The sequence below is a fragment of the Drosophila arizonae genome, chromosome 2 (assembly GCF_054131065.1).
Source record: "Drosophila arizonae isolate 15081-1271.41 chromosome 2, UAZ_ARI_1.0, whole genome shotgun sequence".
Classification (NCBI taxonomy): Eukaryota; Metazoa; Arthropoda; class Insecta; order Diptera; family Drosophilidae; genus Drosophila; species Drosophila arizonae.
The window spans coordinates 2871791-2891248 of NC_142922.1; the positions used below are offsets into that span (position 1 = coordinate 2871791).

The 19458-nt window shown below is 36.6% G+C and overlaps 1 protein-coding gene and 1 long non-coding RNA gene across 2 annotated transcripts; both read left to right on the forward strand.

The window, feature by feature from the left end:
- The first annotated feature begins 1465 nt into the window (after nt 1-1465).
- Nucleotides 1466-19401, forward strand: Elovl7 (ELOVL fatty acid elongase 7). Its single transcript, XM_018012134.2, has 6 exons — nt 1466-1976; nt 14728-14865; nt 16483-16590; nt 16653-16733; nt 17144-17605; nt 17669-19401. The coding sequence occupies exons 1-6, from the start codon at nt 1974-1976 to the stop codon at nt 17888-17890; spliced, it is 1014 nt and encodes a 337-aa protein (XP_017867623.1). The 5' UTR covers nt 1466-1973; the 3' UTR covers nt 17891-19401.
- On the forward strand, nt 2136-6391 carry LOC149270186 (uncharacterized). The gene is made up of 2 exons (XR_016268706.1): nt 2136-4046; nt 4384-6391. It is a non-coding gene; the product is annotated as an uncharacterized LOC149270186 (long non-coding RNA).
- Nucleotides 19402-19458: the final 57 nt, after the last annotated feature.

The window sequence follows — 19458 nt, forward strand, 5'->3', positions numbered from 1 at the left end:
AACAATTTTTTATTCAAAATATTATAGGTATAATGCAATAAAGTGCAAAGGCTTATACATGTGCAAATAAGGCAAGCATTGTTATCAAACTTAAAGGCATTTAAATATCGTACTTTGTATAGTGTAAAACTTAAAGCGTAATAAGTCAATAATTAACTAGCATTATGCAATATTAACGATGATTCGACAGTATTGTGAGTCGAGAGAAATGAATAGCTATGACATACTTACGAACACAGAAGTCCAACTCGATCGGGCCACTCACAGACTAAGTCGAGCACAATGCGCTGATAAGTGTTTTACAAAACATTTAGTTAATTTGACTAGGAATGGCCAATGTCAAGGCAAATCATAAAATTTCAAATCTGAATGCAGACATTCGAAGTTTGAAATTCGAACATCACAGTGGGCTTGGTTCGGTCGCTTTGGTGTGCATGCTTTATGATTGAGGAAGCCGCAGTTGGCTATCATCGCAGGTGGGTTGGCTGTTCTTATTCTGGCACAGCATCGCACATACCCACACGTTGGCGCCATAAACGAGAGCCAATGTTTTTGTTTTTTCTTCTTCTTCTTTTTTTCCACTGCTTATTTCCGTTGCGTTGGTAGAGTCAAATAGATAAATATATATCAAAATAAACAATAGCAAAATGCGGCCAGCAACACATGCCAAAGTCTTAGTCTGGAATTTTAAATGAACGCAAATCTTTAAACTAGTTTTGTCTCATAATTAATTTGTATGCATACTGTATGCAAAAATATCGCATAGTATTGTTATTATTTTTGCAAATATTTGACTATTGAAATACTTAATATTTGCATTCGTATGCATCTACTCTTTCATAAGATTACGGAAAATACGCAAGCGCATTGTCAAGGGTTAGCTTATGGCCTCACATGGGCTTTCACAAGAACTTTGCACTCAACGCTCATCGTTCACTGCTTACCGTAGCTAAACGCAGCTAATCAAAGAAACGAACAAAAAAAAAAAAAAAAACACAACTTGAAAAGAGCGTAATAATTAGCACTGCCCTTTTGTGTGGGTGCAAAGGCACAGAGCGAAGAGCAACAAAGAGCGAAAGAGAGAAAGCTAAGCCGAAAAAAGCTTCAGCGCAAAGTCGAATGCGACGGCGCTTCAGCCACTCGGCCAGTCGGCCACTCGGCCATTCGACCACTCGGCTTAGCGCTCGGCAACAGCATCCTTGCACAAAAATTCGAACGCAAGCAGCAAAAAGTGAGAGCGCAGCTCTGACGCTCGCACACATATGCATACGCATACACATGCACATACACAAATCGCTGACAGCTGCCGACAACCTGTTGAGCTGTTGTTGAACTGAAGCTGCGCTCAGAATTTATCAAAAAGCTTTGTATTCGCTCACCAAAAGAAAAAAACTAAAACGCGAGCGTCGACGCCGACGTCGGCGTCAACGTCGTTGCCGCCGCGCCGCTTCGTATAAAAGTAAAGCGGCAACGAGAAATCAAAGTTATTTCAGTGTTTTTGATTTGAATGGTAATACGTGCGCTCACCTAGGCCCCGGTCGAGTCCAGTTAGAGACTACCGACTAGATATTTGTAAAAAGAAGCAGCTGTTCAAATCAGTTGGCCATCAGCAGCGGAGTTGGCAAAACGATAGTTTGATGTGACTGTGATTTAGTTAAAGTAAACACATAAATTCAACAAAGAATTCAATTGAGTATCGAGCATATTAATTGAATCTATATGAATTGTGTGACTTGTGCGCGTGTTTAATCAATTAATTAACATAACTGTCTCAAATACTTAACGTATGCAAATGCCAATGCAAGCATAGGGATAATATAAGTGCCTTAATAAATTCATTCAAAGTGAAGTATTTTGCCGCAAGCCACCAAATTGATTTGAATAATTGCCAGTGATAAAGCAAAATCGATTAAAAATATTGGAAAATTCATTCAACTGAAGTTAGTCAGCGGGAATTAATAATTACATAAAAAATGGTAAGTGCGAAATAAAAAACAGTGAAGTGACGATTGTTAATTTGTAATCTAATTAGGATAAATTACATGCCTATCACCTGCCCACGAGCTGCAAATAATAGTCATAGATATTTCTATGGCAGAACTTTGAACCATAGAATGAATGGTAAATCACCCGATCTAAATTGCAGTTGCATCTATCTATCTCCATCCATAAGTCGCAATATCTCATGTTACATTGTGAATTTCGCAAGAGGAGGATAGATAAACACTTGAGCGCAGTCATTAAATTATCTGTTAGTTGAGGGCGATTAGGCCTCGCCTAACCTTCCAACTTAGAAATTTACACGATCGGGGTTTTTTCCCTTCAGTGTCAAGTTCTTTGTTTCTCTCTTTGATCGAGCGTTTCGTTTCTGCAGAAATGCAAATACGAGTACGAAATCTACAGTTCATATTTGTCAAGTACAAATTATCAAAAGTTTTCAATGTCTTTTCTTAACAATTTGCAGCGCACAGAACTTTTGCTGCTTGTATGTTTTTTTTTTTTTTTTTTTTTTTTTTTCATTTTAATTTTCAAGTTTTCTACGCGACTTTGAATGATTTTTATTATTTTTTGGTGTCCGATTTGCAGTTATTTTCTAGTTCTGTTTTGCTAAAGTCTTTCGCACTTTAACTTTTCCACACACACACATACACACACGCATGTAGAGTGCATAGCAAATTTGTGAAAATTGCATTTTGTGCACTGTTGTTTGCGTTGCCTCTGCTGGTCAAGTGAAGGGCGCTGTTGGCCTGGTCGACTCGCAAGCGCGCGGGCTGCTGTTCGCTCGACAACATTTCACACGGAAATGCAATGCAGCCGCACTGACCTTGAATCTCCTCAACTGGATAACTGGATAACTGCACCGGTTGCCACATGCCCTCTCCGTGGCACTTAAGAGTCTGGGGCTTGATTGGCGTGGCCTGATGGCAAGTGAAATGGATAAGATTTCAGGGTCAGCATTCGCATCCGTCGATTGCAGCAGCCACGGCACCAACAAGAGATTGCCTCAGTGAACGACATTGCTGTTGTTGTATTTGTTTTGGGTTTTGTAGTTGTGTTTGTTGTTGTTTTTGTCATTTGCTGTTGCATTGTTTTTGTCGTGCCTTTTGCTTTGCTTATTCGCCAAGTTTTTTTTTCTTTATTTATTTTTAAATTTTTACTCATCATCGGATGATGCTGCGGCTGCTATGTAGAAATCCCAGTGATATTCATATTCATTCAGCTGCTTCACTGCAAATTCGACAAAACAAAAAAAAAAAAAAAGAAAATGAAAAAGTTAAAAAAATGTGCTTTTGGTTAACCAATCGCAGCTAATGATCCCAGCGCACCCATTGCACCATTTTACAAAAATAAAAATAAATACAAAATATGTATTCAAATCTTTTTTTTTTTTTTTTTTTTTGCTTTGGTATTTTTTATGATTGCACAATCATTATTACAGCTCCATTTTTATAAATTTCTCTTGTAGTACTTCTTTTTTTTTTTTTTTTTTGTTTTATTTTGATAGCTTTTTGCATTATGCTTTTGACACTGAAAACAGAGATTTTCAAGACGCTGACGACGCTATATTTATTCGTTCATATTTGTGTTGGAACTTTTACTAGGCCAGCAAATGTAATAACGAAAAAAAGCAACAACAACAAATATATAAAAAATAAATAAAATAAAAATTGATTTTAATCAAGCGATTTGTTTGCAATTGCTGTAAGCACCAGTTTGCCGCGCTGCCAGAGACAGTTTAGTCGCATTTACGTTGACGTCGACGGCGCCGTCAGCGTCGCTTGGCGCACAGCTGTGCAGCCATTGGGAGCGAGAGAGCCCGTCCGTGTGTATGCTTGTGTGTGTGAGTGATAAGTTTTCGTTCTTGTAGTTGTTGTTACTGGCCGCATGTGACTCGATCATTTGTGCTTATGTTCGCTCTGTTCAAGCAACGCGTCGTATGCGCGTTGCTGTCAAGTATCCGCACTGCAGCCGCAGGCGCACACACATACACACGTCGAGGAGCTGCAGTCGCCGCGTGTTGCAATAATAGTGCAATTTGGCCAAAGGTTTATTGTCTAACATTGAATTTGTGCGTGCCTTCAGCACATTTTTATCTCTGTATACAATTTGTATATATTTATTTTATGTATCTCCGCTCTCTATGTGTGCGTTTGTGTGTGTGTGGCCAAAGAGTGAACTCTATATCGTATTGTTGTAGACTCGCGACCAAGTGCTAAAAACTGATTAAAAATTTCATGTATTTTGTTTTGTTATACTCAAGAGAGACATAAGAAAGAGAAATAAAAGGTGGGCGCCATGAGTGTGACACAGGCAGCGGCTTCTTATCGGACTGTCGTTGAAGTAAGTGTTCTGCTGTGATAATTCAATTACTGCTCGTTTCAGATTAGAGAGCATATAAACATATGCATGCTTGTATGTTACGATAAAAGCATTCAAATGACATTAAACAAGAAAATAACAAACTTTTAGGCAGTCACCGTGATTGATTAGCGCTTCAATTATTATGCATTTGCTTTTGTTTATATACACACACATATAAAGCTTATGCTTTCGAATAAAATATGGCCTTAAGCTCGCTTAAAGGCCGTTCATTTACGCTCGGGAATAAGGTATTAATTTATAAGCAAAATTGTCACTCTGAACACCATATTTTGGCTGAAAATTTATATGAATTAGAGATAAAAGCATGCCATTATTTGTGTATTCTCAGCATTGTATTGTATGAAACAGGTTGATGGACAGCGTGCTTAACTGTCATGCAAGTCCTGAGCAAAGTTGTTAACATTTATCATTTGCAGTCTGGGACTCCCAGCCAACAAGTTCTCTGATGGCCTGCCGAACTGAACTGAATTGAACTGGATTGAATTGCCTTACGCATATTTACAGCTGTGCACTTGATTATTTGCTTAACTGTGCAACGCTCAAGTCAACAAGCCGCAACAAGCATGCAATACATTTTAAGCCACATACACACACAAAATGGAAAGCAACAAAAAGAACAACTTGTAACGGGGGCCTCTTACACCAATTACTTGGTATTTGAGGCCACAGCGGCGACGGCAGCAACGACGGCGGCGGCCAACTGCTTGATTGCCAAATTAACGCGATTTAGTTGCTCTAAAAGTCGCGCGAGCGCCCGCTCAAACTGCCTCAAAGTCTTCTTTTGCCAGCAGACAAACAAGAAATATACACATATATATGTTTCTATATATATACCATATATACATGTGTGTGTATATATTAGTCTTTTGCTTTTTTCTATTTGGGTATATTTATTCCAGCTTGTGCAGCAAAGCGGTTTTTTTTTCTTGATGCTGATGATGAAATAATGTTGAGACGTTAAGGCGCGTTTTAAAACGCGCGCAAGTCGCTAGCGAATGTGAATGTTGTGCAGATCGCGTTGCATTTTCAACTTGACCCACAATTGCAGCAACTGCAACATCAGCACCACCAACAGCACCACCAACAGCCCCACCAACAGCACCACCAACAGCAGCAGCAGCAGTTGAATGTTTATAATTTTTCTCTCTTATTTTTATTACTACACCCGATCGAGACTCAAATGGGCAGCACATTGCAAGCATTATATGCTAGTGTGTGTCTGTGTGTGTATTGGTCCATTCGGTGTTGCATAATTCGTCTTATTAGACAAGATGCCGCTGTTGAAGTAAAAGTCTCAAGCTGAACCTGAATTTTGGCTTCAAAAGCCAGTTGCACACACACATACATTCCTAGCTGATCTCTATGTGTGTGTGTGTGTCTGTTGTTGGACTGCGCTCAACTTGACCTATAAATTGATTTTTATGTTGTGCAGGTTCCACAATTCGTTTTTCGTCTCTCTTCTTTTCATTTCATTTCACTTCTTTGGCCTATGCTTTTTGCGTCTATTCAAAGCAATTTTTTTGTGATTTATTTTGTATGTGTTTTTTGCTTAAATAACCACAAAAATCACCAAGTGCGACACGAGCTTTGGCCGCTAGCTCAATTGGCCCCGTAGATTTCTTAAACCAGTTTCCTCGTCTTTTCATTTCTTATGCGTGTTTTCTTAAATATGTATTTCTTTTGATTTCTTCCCCGGGGTGGGGGTAGGCGGGAAAGTAAAAGTGTTGAACTGTATAATTATACGGTTTTACGAATTTGTATTTATATTTTGCTGGTATTTTTTTGTTTGTCTTTTGTTAATGGCATAGCAAATTACTTGGTGCCAGATGACACTGTTACTTATATAAAAAGTTTCGGCTCCATAAAAGTAAATCAAATTCAAAACACCACTAAACAGACAAGTCTCTAGTCGCAATCACAGACTCCGATTCCGATTCCGAGACAGGCCCCAAAAATAAAGAGTTTAAATTGGCAAAAAAAAAAAAACAAAAAAAAAAAACACACACAATCCAGTCCAACTGCCTGGCCGGTTGGCCTTGCCAAGAAATGTGTATATACATATATAGGTAAGACAAAAATTTGGACTGACCATGTTACTTCATCTCATCGCCGCCTCTCGACACCTTTTACTCATCTTGTCTGTGTCTGTGGCATCTCCCCTTGGATGCTGTTGACTTCCCAAAGTTTTGCGTTTGAAACTTGTTGTTGTTGTCTTCTTTATGTACTGTTAACTTGTTTTTTTATTTTTTATTTTGGTATTATCTTGATTTAATTAATTGGCCAGTTGTTGAAAATTGTTAATAATAGTATTGTTGCCAGCTTTGTTTTAGATATTTTTGTATATTATTTTTTGCAACTTTTTATTGTTCAAAAATTTTCTTTGATGCACAATAGGTTTTTTTTTTTTTTTAAATTTAGTATTGTTCAACTGCAGCTTTTGTTTGATTTATTTGTGTTTGCTTTGACTTAAGCAAGCATACATAATTTAACAAAATTAATTCATTTTGTAAGCTTTGATTTATTGATCCACACCATTTTTTTTCTTTATTACTTTAAATTATGTATTCGGCGTGTTATATTTAAGCTACACAATTAAAAACAAAAAAAAAAATAAAACAAAATTTTAAATTATTTTACAAATCGGGTTTCATCTGGCATGGAAACCTTGAACTTTTGAAGATCGTACATTGGAATAAATAAATATTTTATTTATTTTTTTTTTTTAATAAAGCCTATCCATTTTTAAATTCAAATTTTGTTGGCTTGATACCTTAGGTATTTTACATATATTTATTAAAATAAAATTTTTTACTTGGGAGGTTTTATTTTTTGGTTAAAAATTATGTAAAAATTACACTGAGTTGATTTTAATAATGGTTTTTGTTTATCGATTTTTCTTACTCCTATGAAATTTCCAATCAGCAACGAAAGTAGAACATTATAAAATTTATTATTTTTATTAATATAAAAAAATATTCCAAAATTCAAATATTTTATAAAAGTTTCATTATTTTACTATTATATTTATTAATTTAAAAAAAATTCTTTTTCGAAAATATTTATAAATTTGAATTTTGATTTGGAGATTAAAACTTGAGTTACTTCACTTTTTTTAATTTTTAAGATTTATGTTTTCATTTTAATTTTAATTAATTAATCTTGTTCTTAATAGGGAAAGAACTTTAAAAAAAATAGTTTTTTCAAATTTTTATACAAATTTATATTATTTACGTACATATAAATTTAAATTTTATTTATTTGCACGATTTTAAAACTATTTCCTGTTTTAAAATTGGCATAAGTGAGGTTATTGTATTGGCAAGGCCAAATGGATGCATTAGTCATGGCTTAAAAGCCATTGCATTTCTGGGTTAGTCCCAGCTGAGGAGCGGGCTTTGTCGCTGATGTGTTGATGTCGCCACAGAGCCAAACAATGGTGATGAATGGTCATTATGGTCGTGGCCAGTTGTCGTGGCAGCGGTGGCATCAGTCTCAATAATTGACATGGTAAATTTTTAGGTGTTTGCTTGACCGCGTCTCCGGCAACTTAGCGCACTTATAGCGCATAATGAAGCGTTAAAATGTAACGCGCAGCAGCAGCAGCAGCGACAGCGGCGGCAGTGGCAGCGGCTGCAATAACCACAACAGCAGCCACAACAATTACAAATGCCTTTTTTACACTTGCCGCCGCTGCTGACGGAAGCATTTTGGTGGGCATTTGTTGTAGTTGTTGTTGTTGGTTTCTTTGGGAAAGCATTTGGCCAGCTCGTGTGAACCAAAGAAAGCGAAAAAAAGGGTCAGCGACAAGAGACAAGAGATGCTGCCGCGTCTGCTTACGCAAACAGCGGCCGCTGCCTGCTGCCTGCTGCCCGCTGGACACACAGTATCGCGCTTTATGTAACACTAAATACCTCCCCAAAAAGAAAAAGAGAAGAGGAGAGAAAAATCAAAATTACAATTTTAACTGGCCAACAATTTGCGGTGCAAAGTCCACGGCTATTGGCAAAATTCTGACATTTGGCACATTAAACTAACAACATCAGCATGAATTGGCAAAACTACAAAATGGCTGCAATATTATAGGTTTTATAGGTGAGCGTCTGGAGTGCGAGTGTATGTGTGTGAGTGTGTGTGCTTAATTAATATACATTTCAGCCAGTGAGCTTTCGGTTTGATCAGAATTTTGATCAAAAGTCTTAGACAAATTTCCAACCGTGTTGGCTTAGTTTTTTGTTAGCGCCCCAACTTACATTTAAATATAATTAAATGTTTGCATTGGCTGTCGATATTGATAAATACCGGTTTAGACGGCTAGAGCTTGTCTAGGAGTATGAGCTGTAAATGTTTGAACGGGGTATATTGTTTGATAGGGTATATGTATTGCTTGTATGAATGGGGTATATCTGTTTAATTTGCTGCCATTAAAGAGTTGATAATTTTTATATGCTATGTAATTTATTATATTAAAATATTACATTTTTACCGCTTACTCTTTGGCATAAAATATATAAATCTGAATTTAAAAAATGTTTTTCTCTTAATTTATTTTTTCCCTAGCTCTAGTTGCCTAAAAGCTAGCAGGATACAAATCTGTAAATATTTCATTATTACTTTAACAAATCAAATCTAAAACACAATCCATTATACAGCCTGTAGAGTATTTGTTTTTTGCCGTAAAAACCTGTCAAAAAAAAATAAAACACGTTACTTTTATATCCTATAAATTTTGTTCTTAGTTCAACAAACCGTCAACAGTAATTTAATCGAAATTTATATTTCAAATTGTCTGGCGACGGCGACTACAAATTACCCTAAAATGAGCTGGATTGTTATGTTTTCCATGTTGATGTTTGGCATTTACGGCTGCATTAGAGCCCACCCAGAGCAGGATTGTATTCAATCTGATCATATTGAAATGAAAAAATGAGGCGTAATAACATTTATTTTGCGCTAACAGAGTAGAGCAGTCAAGACAGGTGTAGAATAAACAAAGATTTGCATAATTCGAACTAAAGCACGTGCTTAATATTGGAGTCACACTGTGCGTGGCATGCAAAGGTGGCTCATTGTAGTCTCTCGCACAATATTTTTGCCGCAAGATCGGTGCACGGTCTGCGCCGACAAGTGCGAACATGTGCGATCAATTAATACGGATGTTTATTGGTGAAATGCAAACCGTCAACAACAGCAGCAATGGCAACAGATGGCAGCATATGACTTGCGGGTTTTTTCTGTTGTTGCTTGGATTAAGATACAAGTAACGCCTACACACACTTGACACATGCCCGGTAACGGGGCAACGTTCAATGAACAAAAGCAATTGGCAAGTTCGTGCCTTAAGTCTTTTGTTTTGTGCGCTAAGCTCATGAAATCGCATCGGGTTCACTCAAACGTTTTGACAAATCGCTTAAGCAGCGCTTAAGTTCATGATAAACAGTAGATTGCATTGTTAATTGATTGATTACACTGAACAACAAGTTTGTAGAGTTGAAGTCAAAATTTTATTTTATTACATTTTTTTTATATAATATTTTCTGAGCTCAGCTCAATACTTGACTTGAGAGAAATCTTTACAAAATTTTAATTGAATTGATTTATAAAAAAAAATCGCATTAACTAACATACAAATATTTATTGAGGGAGCTAATTTCGCACTCGTAATACTTAGTAAACTAAATCACATATATTCATCTGGTTCTCTATATGTGTATCATCTCTTTAATTATTATTTTTTTTCGATAATGCAGCTCATTATCTTATAAAAATCAATAAAAACAACTTGAAGTACATAAAAGCTAAAGATTTAATAAATTGAAGTACTCGTTTTATTTATTGTAAAAAAAAAAGAAACAGGTAAAGATTATTTACGAATTTGGAATTCTGACGTCATATTAAAAAAAAAAACATCCTTACTCAATTAGTATAAATTTCGCATTTTTATCTGCTCTCGTTAGGTTGCTATTGTTTTATTACATATCAAGCCAGTTATTTCGTAATTAGTTTCCTCAAACCTATACATATTTAAACCCAATTTGGCATTTTGGCTATTGCTCAAAATAGTTTCGGATCTGATTATCTGTTTTGACTCGCGTGATATCCGTGTTAAAAAATTAATGCCAAATTAAGTTAGTTAGTTAAATGCCTTCAGACTTAAAGCCTAGCCAATGATTCTACACGGAACTAATCGAGCGACTAAATCGAACTGGTGCAAGTGACAATCAGTGTGAGAGACAACTTAAATAACAGCTAACTAAAGAAGAAGAAGAAGAGGAGAAAACAAACAATTAAATTGCAATTGTAATTGCATTGAACGTCTGACTAAGTCTTAATACCAGTTAAATGTATATTATTATTTAAGTCTGAATGTGTTGACAGTGTGAAAAAATAAAAACTGGTTTAGTGACGCGCCTCCAGTAATTTTCCTTAATCAATGCGCTATAAAATGTGTATATATGAAAATAATATAGCTATAACTGACCTACGTCAGAGCCTGCATATTATATATTACGACTATCTCAATTATTATGCATTTATTTCTAATAATCAAAACAATTATTATGTAAAGAATGTCTGAGTGGGAAAGGAAGGCAAGGCTGGCTGGCTAGCTGGTTGGCTTCTCTTGGGCACCGGAAGCACTTTTATGAAATTTACATTTGGTTTTCATTTGCTTGTTAAATTCAATTAAGCCGCTAGCGACACGCAATAAAAGTGAAAATCTCTCGTACGTAATTAGATGTAATCTCTGCGGATGGCCACTTTGCTGATGTTACGTTACGGATCATAGGTCATGATACCTGTGACTCATATGGGTGACACTCCGATATGGGTTAACGCTTGGCTGCTGCTGTTGCTTCAGCCGGCTATATCAATTGTTTTTGTGCCGAGTCATCGGACGGGCGCACAGTGCGTATGCGTACTATGCGCAATATATATGTTGAGCTAGAAGTCGATTGTGCAACGCACACGCTTGTAACTCGTGAAAAAAACCCCAAGCACAGTGAACCACAGGCGGTCATTAAAGCAGCTAAATACAAGTCTTGCCACACAGATAGATCGAGCGAGAGAGAGAGGGAGGGAGGTAGGTAGATAAACAGCGAGAGGGACGTTAACAATAAAAATTACCGCATTGCAGCTTTTCAGTTCTCTAGCTGCAGCAGCAGCAGCGAGTGCATCACGAAAAATGCCAAGCAAATAACCAGATGGGGCTGTCCAACCAATAATTACTGCTCAGCCGCCTCAGGCAGTGACCACACCCGCACAGCCTCCAGACTAGTCCCATGCATCTCGCTCGCCTAATGGCCGACACGGTGTGCCATTAATGAACTAACCAAACCCCATGACTTGCCCCCTGGACGCTGTTCCCGAGTGTCTCTGTGGACGAGGCGACAAGCGACAAAGCGACAACAAAAGCATTGCTGTTTATCTTATTCTCAGACTGACTGACGGACGGCCATTACAAGTGCTGTTGCATGACATGCAGCACAACAGGTGCCAACAGCTGCCCATTAGCTAACTTGGCCGAAAAGCCAAAGCTTGCCATGAATTGAGACGCTGACAAAGTGCAGGATAATTATGCTGCTTGATTTCGTTCAATTATGAAAGGTTTTAACAAGGTCAAACTCCAAAAAAATTAAACCTTTTTGTGTAAAAAAAATATAATATAAAAATTAAGTTCTTTTATGTGTATTAAATTTGCATTTTGGTATACCAATTTTTTTATTTAATTTAATATTTCTCTATATGATACCTTAAATTTATTTATGGAAATTATTTACATGGGGAAATATTTTGTAAGATGAGGGCACGGAAAATTGGTAAATTTAATGTTTTAGGATTAGGAACTAAATAACCATCGACATGCTATTTGCATTGATTTGCCTAAGGTATACACCAAATTCGGGGCGTGGCAAATCGTAGATGAGTATTCTGCAATCTGTAACGGCCGACTGCAAAGTTCTAACCTGTTTTTATTTACAATATATATATATATATATATATATATATATATATATATATATATATATATATATATATATATGTATATGGCAAAGTAATCGAAGACAAAGTCCGCTTATTGAACATCTCATACGATTTTTCAATTACTCATGCATTACTTTAAATCTCGAGAATATGTGTGGGAGTCATTCTTAAAAATTAACAGAAATTCTGCATTTTCAGCATGACTTCACAAGGGTGGAATTATTCTTGTTAAAATATTTGATGAAGCTTGAAGTCGAACAGTTTAATGACATTTTAGCTAAGTTACCCTATAGTATATTGTATGTTTCGAGACATTTGATGAAATATCATTTGAGGCTTACCAAATGTGTCAAAATATTGATTATAAATTTACACAGCTTCTAACTGGAGAAATGTGGCAGCTGAATCAGTTTAGAATGAGCGCAATTAACACTTCTTGATGAATTTCTCTGGGTGAACATCAAGACTAACTAGTTTCAGCTAACGAGTTTTTGCCTTTGGCATAGCTCGAGCTCAACACCCGTATATTGACGTCAAGTCAGTCCAATTGAACCTTAGACTCTCTGCCACCTGTCACCTAAGCCCCGGAATAAATAAGAATATAAATTGGAAAATAAAAATCTAATTGCGAGCTATAAGCCCAATCTAAAAAGTTCAACCCTTTATTTATAGGTTTATTATCATAAGGTAAAAGTTAGGTCGCACCGAAAGGTCTAACTTTTTATATTACGAGCTTCAGGTCTAATCTAGAAAGTTCAACCCCTCGGTTTCGGTTTGTAGGCTAATGATAATATATAAAAGAATTATCAGTACCGTCTAGAGCTTTTTTACATGTCTGAATTTATGTTTTATTAAGCATCTTAGACTCAAGAATAAACAAAATAAGTTTGAGAAGAATTTTGTTTTTTTTAATTTCTAGGAATTTCTGGCCCAATTCCATTTATTAGTTGCCCTGAAATGATATCAAGTAATATCTTATTTTTCTTTAGAACCTTCCAGACTTTAAAGAATTATATCACACGTATGATATAATAAGAATTGCAAATAGAAACCACTTAATTAATTATTATAAAGAGAAGCTGTGCAGCTATTTCAAATCGAAAGAGAAAAATCCAGAATTCAACGTAGTTCGCTCACTGCACAGCTGTCTGGGAATTGGCTTTTAATTGCGCTCGATGGCAAATCGAATTGCAATTAATTGCGGCTTTCCGCATATCTTACTTATGGGCCATATTCTACTGACAAATGACCGTTACCGATGCGACGTCGATATGCGACTTTAACGATATGCAGTCAATTAAAAACAAGACCTACACAAATTCACTCACGCCAGGGCAATTTGCAGCCATCTCTTGACGATGGAAATTATCAGGGCGTCAGCCATTTGGCTGCCTATAACTGCCATTAACATAACTTGTTTAATAATATTTTACATTTGGAATCTTCAATTATCTTAAATACTATATTCTGCTCATTTGCTTTTCCTGTTCCTGTTTGAGTGTTTTCTTGTTGTATTACATTTGGATGAGATTGCAGTTGCCACTGTAATAGACCAGTTTACTTACGGGTGTGGCGGTAAATATATTCTTGATCAGCCTTTTGGGGTCACCCCTTCTCCTGCGTGTTACATAACATCTAACCAGGTCTGCATGCCTGTCCATATAAACTCAATAATCTAGCTTGCGAGAATTCAACTTTTTAAGTAAACCTAGTGCATTCGATTGGCTGAATTTATTTAGGCTCAGCTCGAAGAGTTGAAAATTTAGAGAACTTAAAATTTACTATCCGTGTGTGCAAGGTGTTCACATACATACGTAGTGCATGGCAGAAATAGCAGCTGCATTCTGGGTATTGGCTAGTCGAGCACTCCCCACTGGAGCATTTGCACTTGTTTTTCTTAAGAGCTTGATTTTGGGCAACCCGACGCCAAAACGTTAATTGACGTACGAATATTATGGGGCTACATACGGAAACTCACTGAGAATGCGGTTTGACGATTTTTCTTTCCGAGCAGCCGGTTTCGTTGCTATAACACACACACACACACAAACATGCATATATGTTGCACAAATGATTTAGAGTAGATCAATGGGTAGGTGGTCAGACAGACAGCTCGTGTTAGACTCGGCTTTAGCTTTAATTACAATCCCCTAGATCGAGGCACATGGAGCCAGCGGTTGGGGACCCACGTAAAATTTTGATGGATTTAACTGATTTTTAACCGATTTAATAGTTTACTACTAACGGCTTGATGTTGCAATTGTTTTAACATTTGCACCCTATAAGAGCCAAGGCTCTTTATTATAGCCTCATTGCCTAAGAGTTTGACTAACAATATATTGCATTTATTTTTTTGTGTTGCAGGAGTATATCAGACAGTTTTACGATGGCTGGCGGGATCTTATGGACAACAAATCAGATCCGCGCACCCGAGACTATCCGCTCATGAGCTCGCCATTTCCAACGATAGCAATCAGCTTGGCCTACGCATATTTCGTTAAGGTAAGTGGAAGGGTAGCACACAGACAAACAGACAGACAAACAGACAGACAGTCATCTATAATTACACCTGCTTGTGGTCGTTCGGGCAGTAAAATAAAAATCCCCAAATGAGCGGCTCTAGAATGAAGCACTTAAGATTGCTTAAGGCAGTTAGGGGTGTTCTAGCTGGTTCCATCTGCCAATCACCTTTTGATGACCCGGCACTGGCACGCGGATGCATTTTACGATCGACTCCTGCACCCAGTGAAACAAGTTTTTCATTGCAAAAAAAAAAAGCTAAAACCAAAAAAAAAAACGTAAATCAAAAGCGATAAAATGAAACATATTAAATAAGTTCAGGGCCAGTCGAACCATTCAAAATCAAAGGCAATCAGCGCTAAACGAGCGAAGCTGATGTCGAAACGCGCGATGCTTGACCCAAGTGGGCCAAAATTACATATGCAAAAAAGCAGCAGCAGAAGATGAAGAAGAAGAAAAGAAGTAGAAGCAGCAGAAGCAGCAAGGAAAGAGATGAGACAAAATTTGTAAAACCTAAATTCGAAAAACGATTTCTATTTAAGTTTCAGCTTTGCATTGCTTTACATTTTATATATACATATGCATGTAATCATTTAAATGGCTTTCGAATAGCGCACACAACAAAAGACTTAGGCAACGAACTTGTCCCAATATCAACATCAGCCGCAACCTCAAGAGCCGCCGATTGATTCGATAATTACAGCATTCGTCGCACACCTTTTGTTTGATTATGTAGTATGTGTTAGATGCTCAATTAAAACCAGTGCTGCTGGCCCAGCTCACACAGCTCCAAGTGACATCTATGCTGGCTGTCAAACGAATTTCGACCATTTTGTATTTGTTTATTTATACATTTATATATCAATATATATGTATATATGGAGAATATGAACTATGCAGAACTCCGAGCCGGATCTCTAAGCCGGTTTTATAATAATGCATAGTTATAAACATTTATAGTCATATATATTTATAATAACAATTATACAAAAGTTTAAATGCATTATCGTACTTATGATTTATTCTGTAATCAATACGATTTATAGTCTTGAGACATATTGCGCAGTTCTGTTTAAAATAATTTGTAATATAAATCATATATATGCACACATATATATTACAAGTGATTTATATTTATCGTATCTACGAGACATTGTGTGATAGCCTGATAACCAAAAGTACAATTAAATCCACTTTAATTTGAAAGCAGTGCCACATTGCCTTAAATTATATAATTATATAAAGAGTTCTATACAAATATAGCTTGGACATAATTGTAAATATAAATCATATCAATCATGCATTTAAATTTGCAAAATAAATTTTTACAAATTACATATAATTTAATTTAATAATGAAAAAAAAATTAATTAAAAAAAAATTGTAATTATACCATATAAACTGTTTTTAAAAATAAAAAATAAAAATTATATATAATTTGTATACCAAAGTTTTCAAAATACATTTAAATTAAATAATATTTACAAGTTAAAGTTATATTAAAACTAAAAATATTTAAAAATGACGTTTCATCATATCAGATTTAATTACAATAAAAATATCTATAAAACATTCTCTCTTTATCACACTTTTCTGCAGGTGCTGGGCCCCAAGCTGATGGAGAACAGAAAACCCTTTGAGTTGAGAAAAGTTCTGATTGTGTACAATGCAGCACAGGTTATATTCAGCGCGTGGCTGTTCTATGAGGTAGAGTGTGTTGAAAGCTCTGCCACTATTCGGAAATAAAACCATAAACTTTATATTTCTAGTCTTGCATAGGAGGCTGGCTGAATGGCTATAGCTTGAGATGCGAACCCGTTGATTATTCCTATTCGCCGCGTGCGATACGTGTGAGTATCAAGTATATAGACAGCATATACATTAATAGTATATATATGTTTATATATACGTCTATGTGTGTGTCTGTTAGAATGTATTTATGATTTAGCTGGTGTCTGTTCAGTGTGCCAGATTTATATGTATTAGACAACCAGTTCTTTTTGGCTTAAACAAAGAGGTATAACGGCGACAGGTTCTTATGCTAATCAATCGATGACAAATGTCTATGCCGCGATGCCGGCCGGCTGGCCGGCCTGGACCGTTCTTGGTCTTGCCTAGATTGAAGACTCACGTGTAAGCGGGCTTTAAAAAGAAACTGCCGAAAATGATCGTATAGAAAGCCAACATTGTCCAACCTATTGATATACATATATATATAGCAAATAATAATGTATTTGTATACCCTGTATATTGTTTGCAGACCGCATATGGCTGCTGGTGGTACTACTTCTCCAAGTTCACCGAGTTCTTTGACACATTCTTCTTTGTGATGCGCAAGAGATACGATCAGGTGTCCACGCTGCACGTCATCCATCATGGCATCATGCCCGTCTCCGTTTGGTGGGGCGTCAAGTTCACACCTGGCGGGCACTCGACCTTCTTTGGCTTCCTGAACACCTTCGTCCACATCTTCATGTACGCCTACTACATGCTGGCCGCCATGGGACCCAAGGTGCAGCGCTATCTCTGGTGGAAGAAATACCTGACTGTGATGCAAATGATTCAGTTCGTGCTCGTGATGGTGCACTCGTTCCAGCTGTTCTTCAAGAACGACTGCAACTACCCAATTGGCTTTGCCTACTTCATTGGCGCTCACGCCGTGATGTTCTACTTCCTCTTCTCGAACTTCTACAAGCGGGCCTATGTGCAGCGCGATGGCAAGGTATGCAAACAAATTTATAAACAATATATATGTTTGGCTTATCAATTTTTGTCTCCTCTACAGGACAAATCGGCTGTTAAGGCCAATGGTCACACAAATGCCGAAATGAAGCAGGTCAAGGACGGCAACAGCAATGGCAACGGCAATGCCCACTCAAATGACTTCCAGAATCGCTTCCAGAACACCTTCTCCAAATTCACCACAGAGATGTGCAATCCGGCCCTCAACTCCAACTCGACGTCGACGGCGCGACAACGTGTTCTCATCAATGCGGGCAACAAGTGAGAGCCGAGCCGAGCCTACCCGTGCCGAGCCGTGCCGTGTCGAGCCCAGCCAGCCAACCAAGAAACAAAGCATAAATTAATTAAATGTAACAAATTAAATTACCGTAACATTAAATTAAACGTAAGCATAGGGAGTCCAAGCCTAATTCTAAGCCAAATCCACAACGAACATTATATTGAAAGCAAAACTATAGAAGCTCGAGAAAAAGAGAGAGAAAAAAAAACATTTTATCATAAAAATCCAATATTTGACAATTGCACGGATAGATCAAGCAATTATATTTATATATATATATATATATATATATATATATATATATATATATATATATATTCATATATATATATACGTATAGAATTTTCCAAAATATAGTTAGCTGATAGATCTAGCTAATTCATATATATGTATATTTGTGTTTGATATATGTATATATACAATTTTTTTATTATTCGGTAAAAGAAGAGAAAAGAAAAATAATTTTTGTAAGCGTGTTTCGTTGGATTTTTTGATCTACAGAAAAATGTGTTTTTTATTTTATAAATAAAATCGAGATTTACAGAAAATTTTGTAGTTTTTCCCATTTGTGTGATGTGTTTATTTTTATTAGTAAATAGCTGCCGTTAATGAAGCTGACTCTACCTGAGCAGGTAGTCAATGGGTCTACTCACACGTGTCACCATGATTGAGCAAGCATAAGTAAACACTTTTTAGACCTCAACTAACTGACTAAGCATATTTAATTATATGTACTTGTGCATAACGAAGTAGCATTTGCGTATTTGTTTGGTTTTTTTTTTTGTACAAGCGTCGTTGCTAAGGTAAACCTGTTGTCGTTATATATGAATAAGCAATGATGACTCCTTTAATAATTCAAAAAGCCGTTAAGTTACGTTCATGATCGTGGGTGAGTTTTGGTATTTTTTCGCAATGCATATTAGTATATCTATCCAAGTGCACAGTCTGGTCACTCTATTTAGTAACGGAGCTGCCACACCACTATAAACAGTTGGCGCCAAATAGCATGCTCGCTCTTTATCGGAATTACTCAGCTAGATACAAGAAAATGTGCGACAGGCACTCCAGCATTTCGCGCTCTCTAAGAGCAAATAAGCATAAAATTGTGACGTCACTGAGCGACGTATGCAATGTGACGCGCTCCTTTAAATATAACTAAATGAAACAAAAGTTTCTTTAATCACCACCTCAGTAATGTTTGAAGACATGATTTCCTCAAATATATTGTAATTGTTAACTAAACAGTTATAAGGTATGGATGTACCATACGGATATAACTTTTGCGATACCTTGTAATTTTTTTGACATCATGAATTCTCTTGGCTTTCGTCGTTTTTCTTTTGGGTTTATTGTTTTTGTTGTCCGCTTAGTTTGATTTTAGACTTCCTTGTGTATGGTTGCTGCCGTTGTTGCTACGTTTGCGGTTCGGATATAATTTTTTGTTAAATTCCGATTCTTGTGCGTGGGATACGCGTGAGTTAATTCACAGTTAAAATCAAACAGAATCACCCAGCAGCAGCCAGAGAAATGTACTTAAGTTAAATTAATGCGAA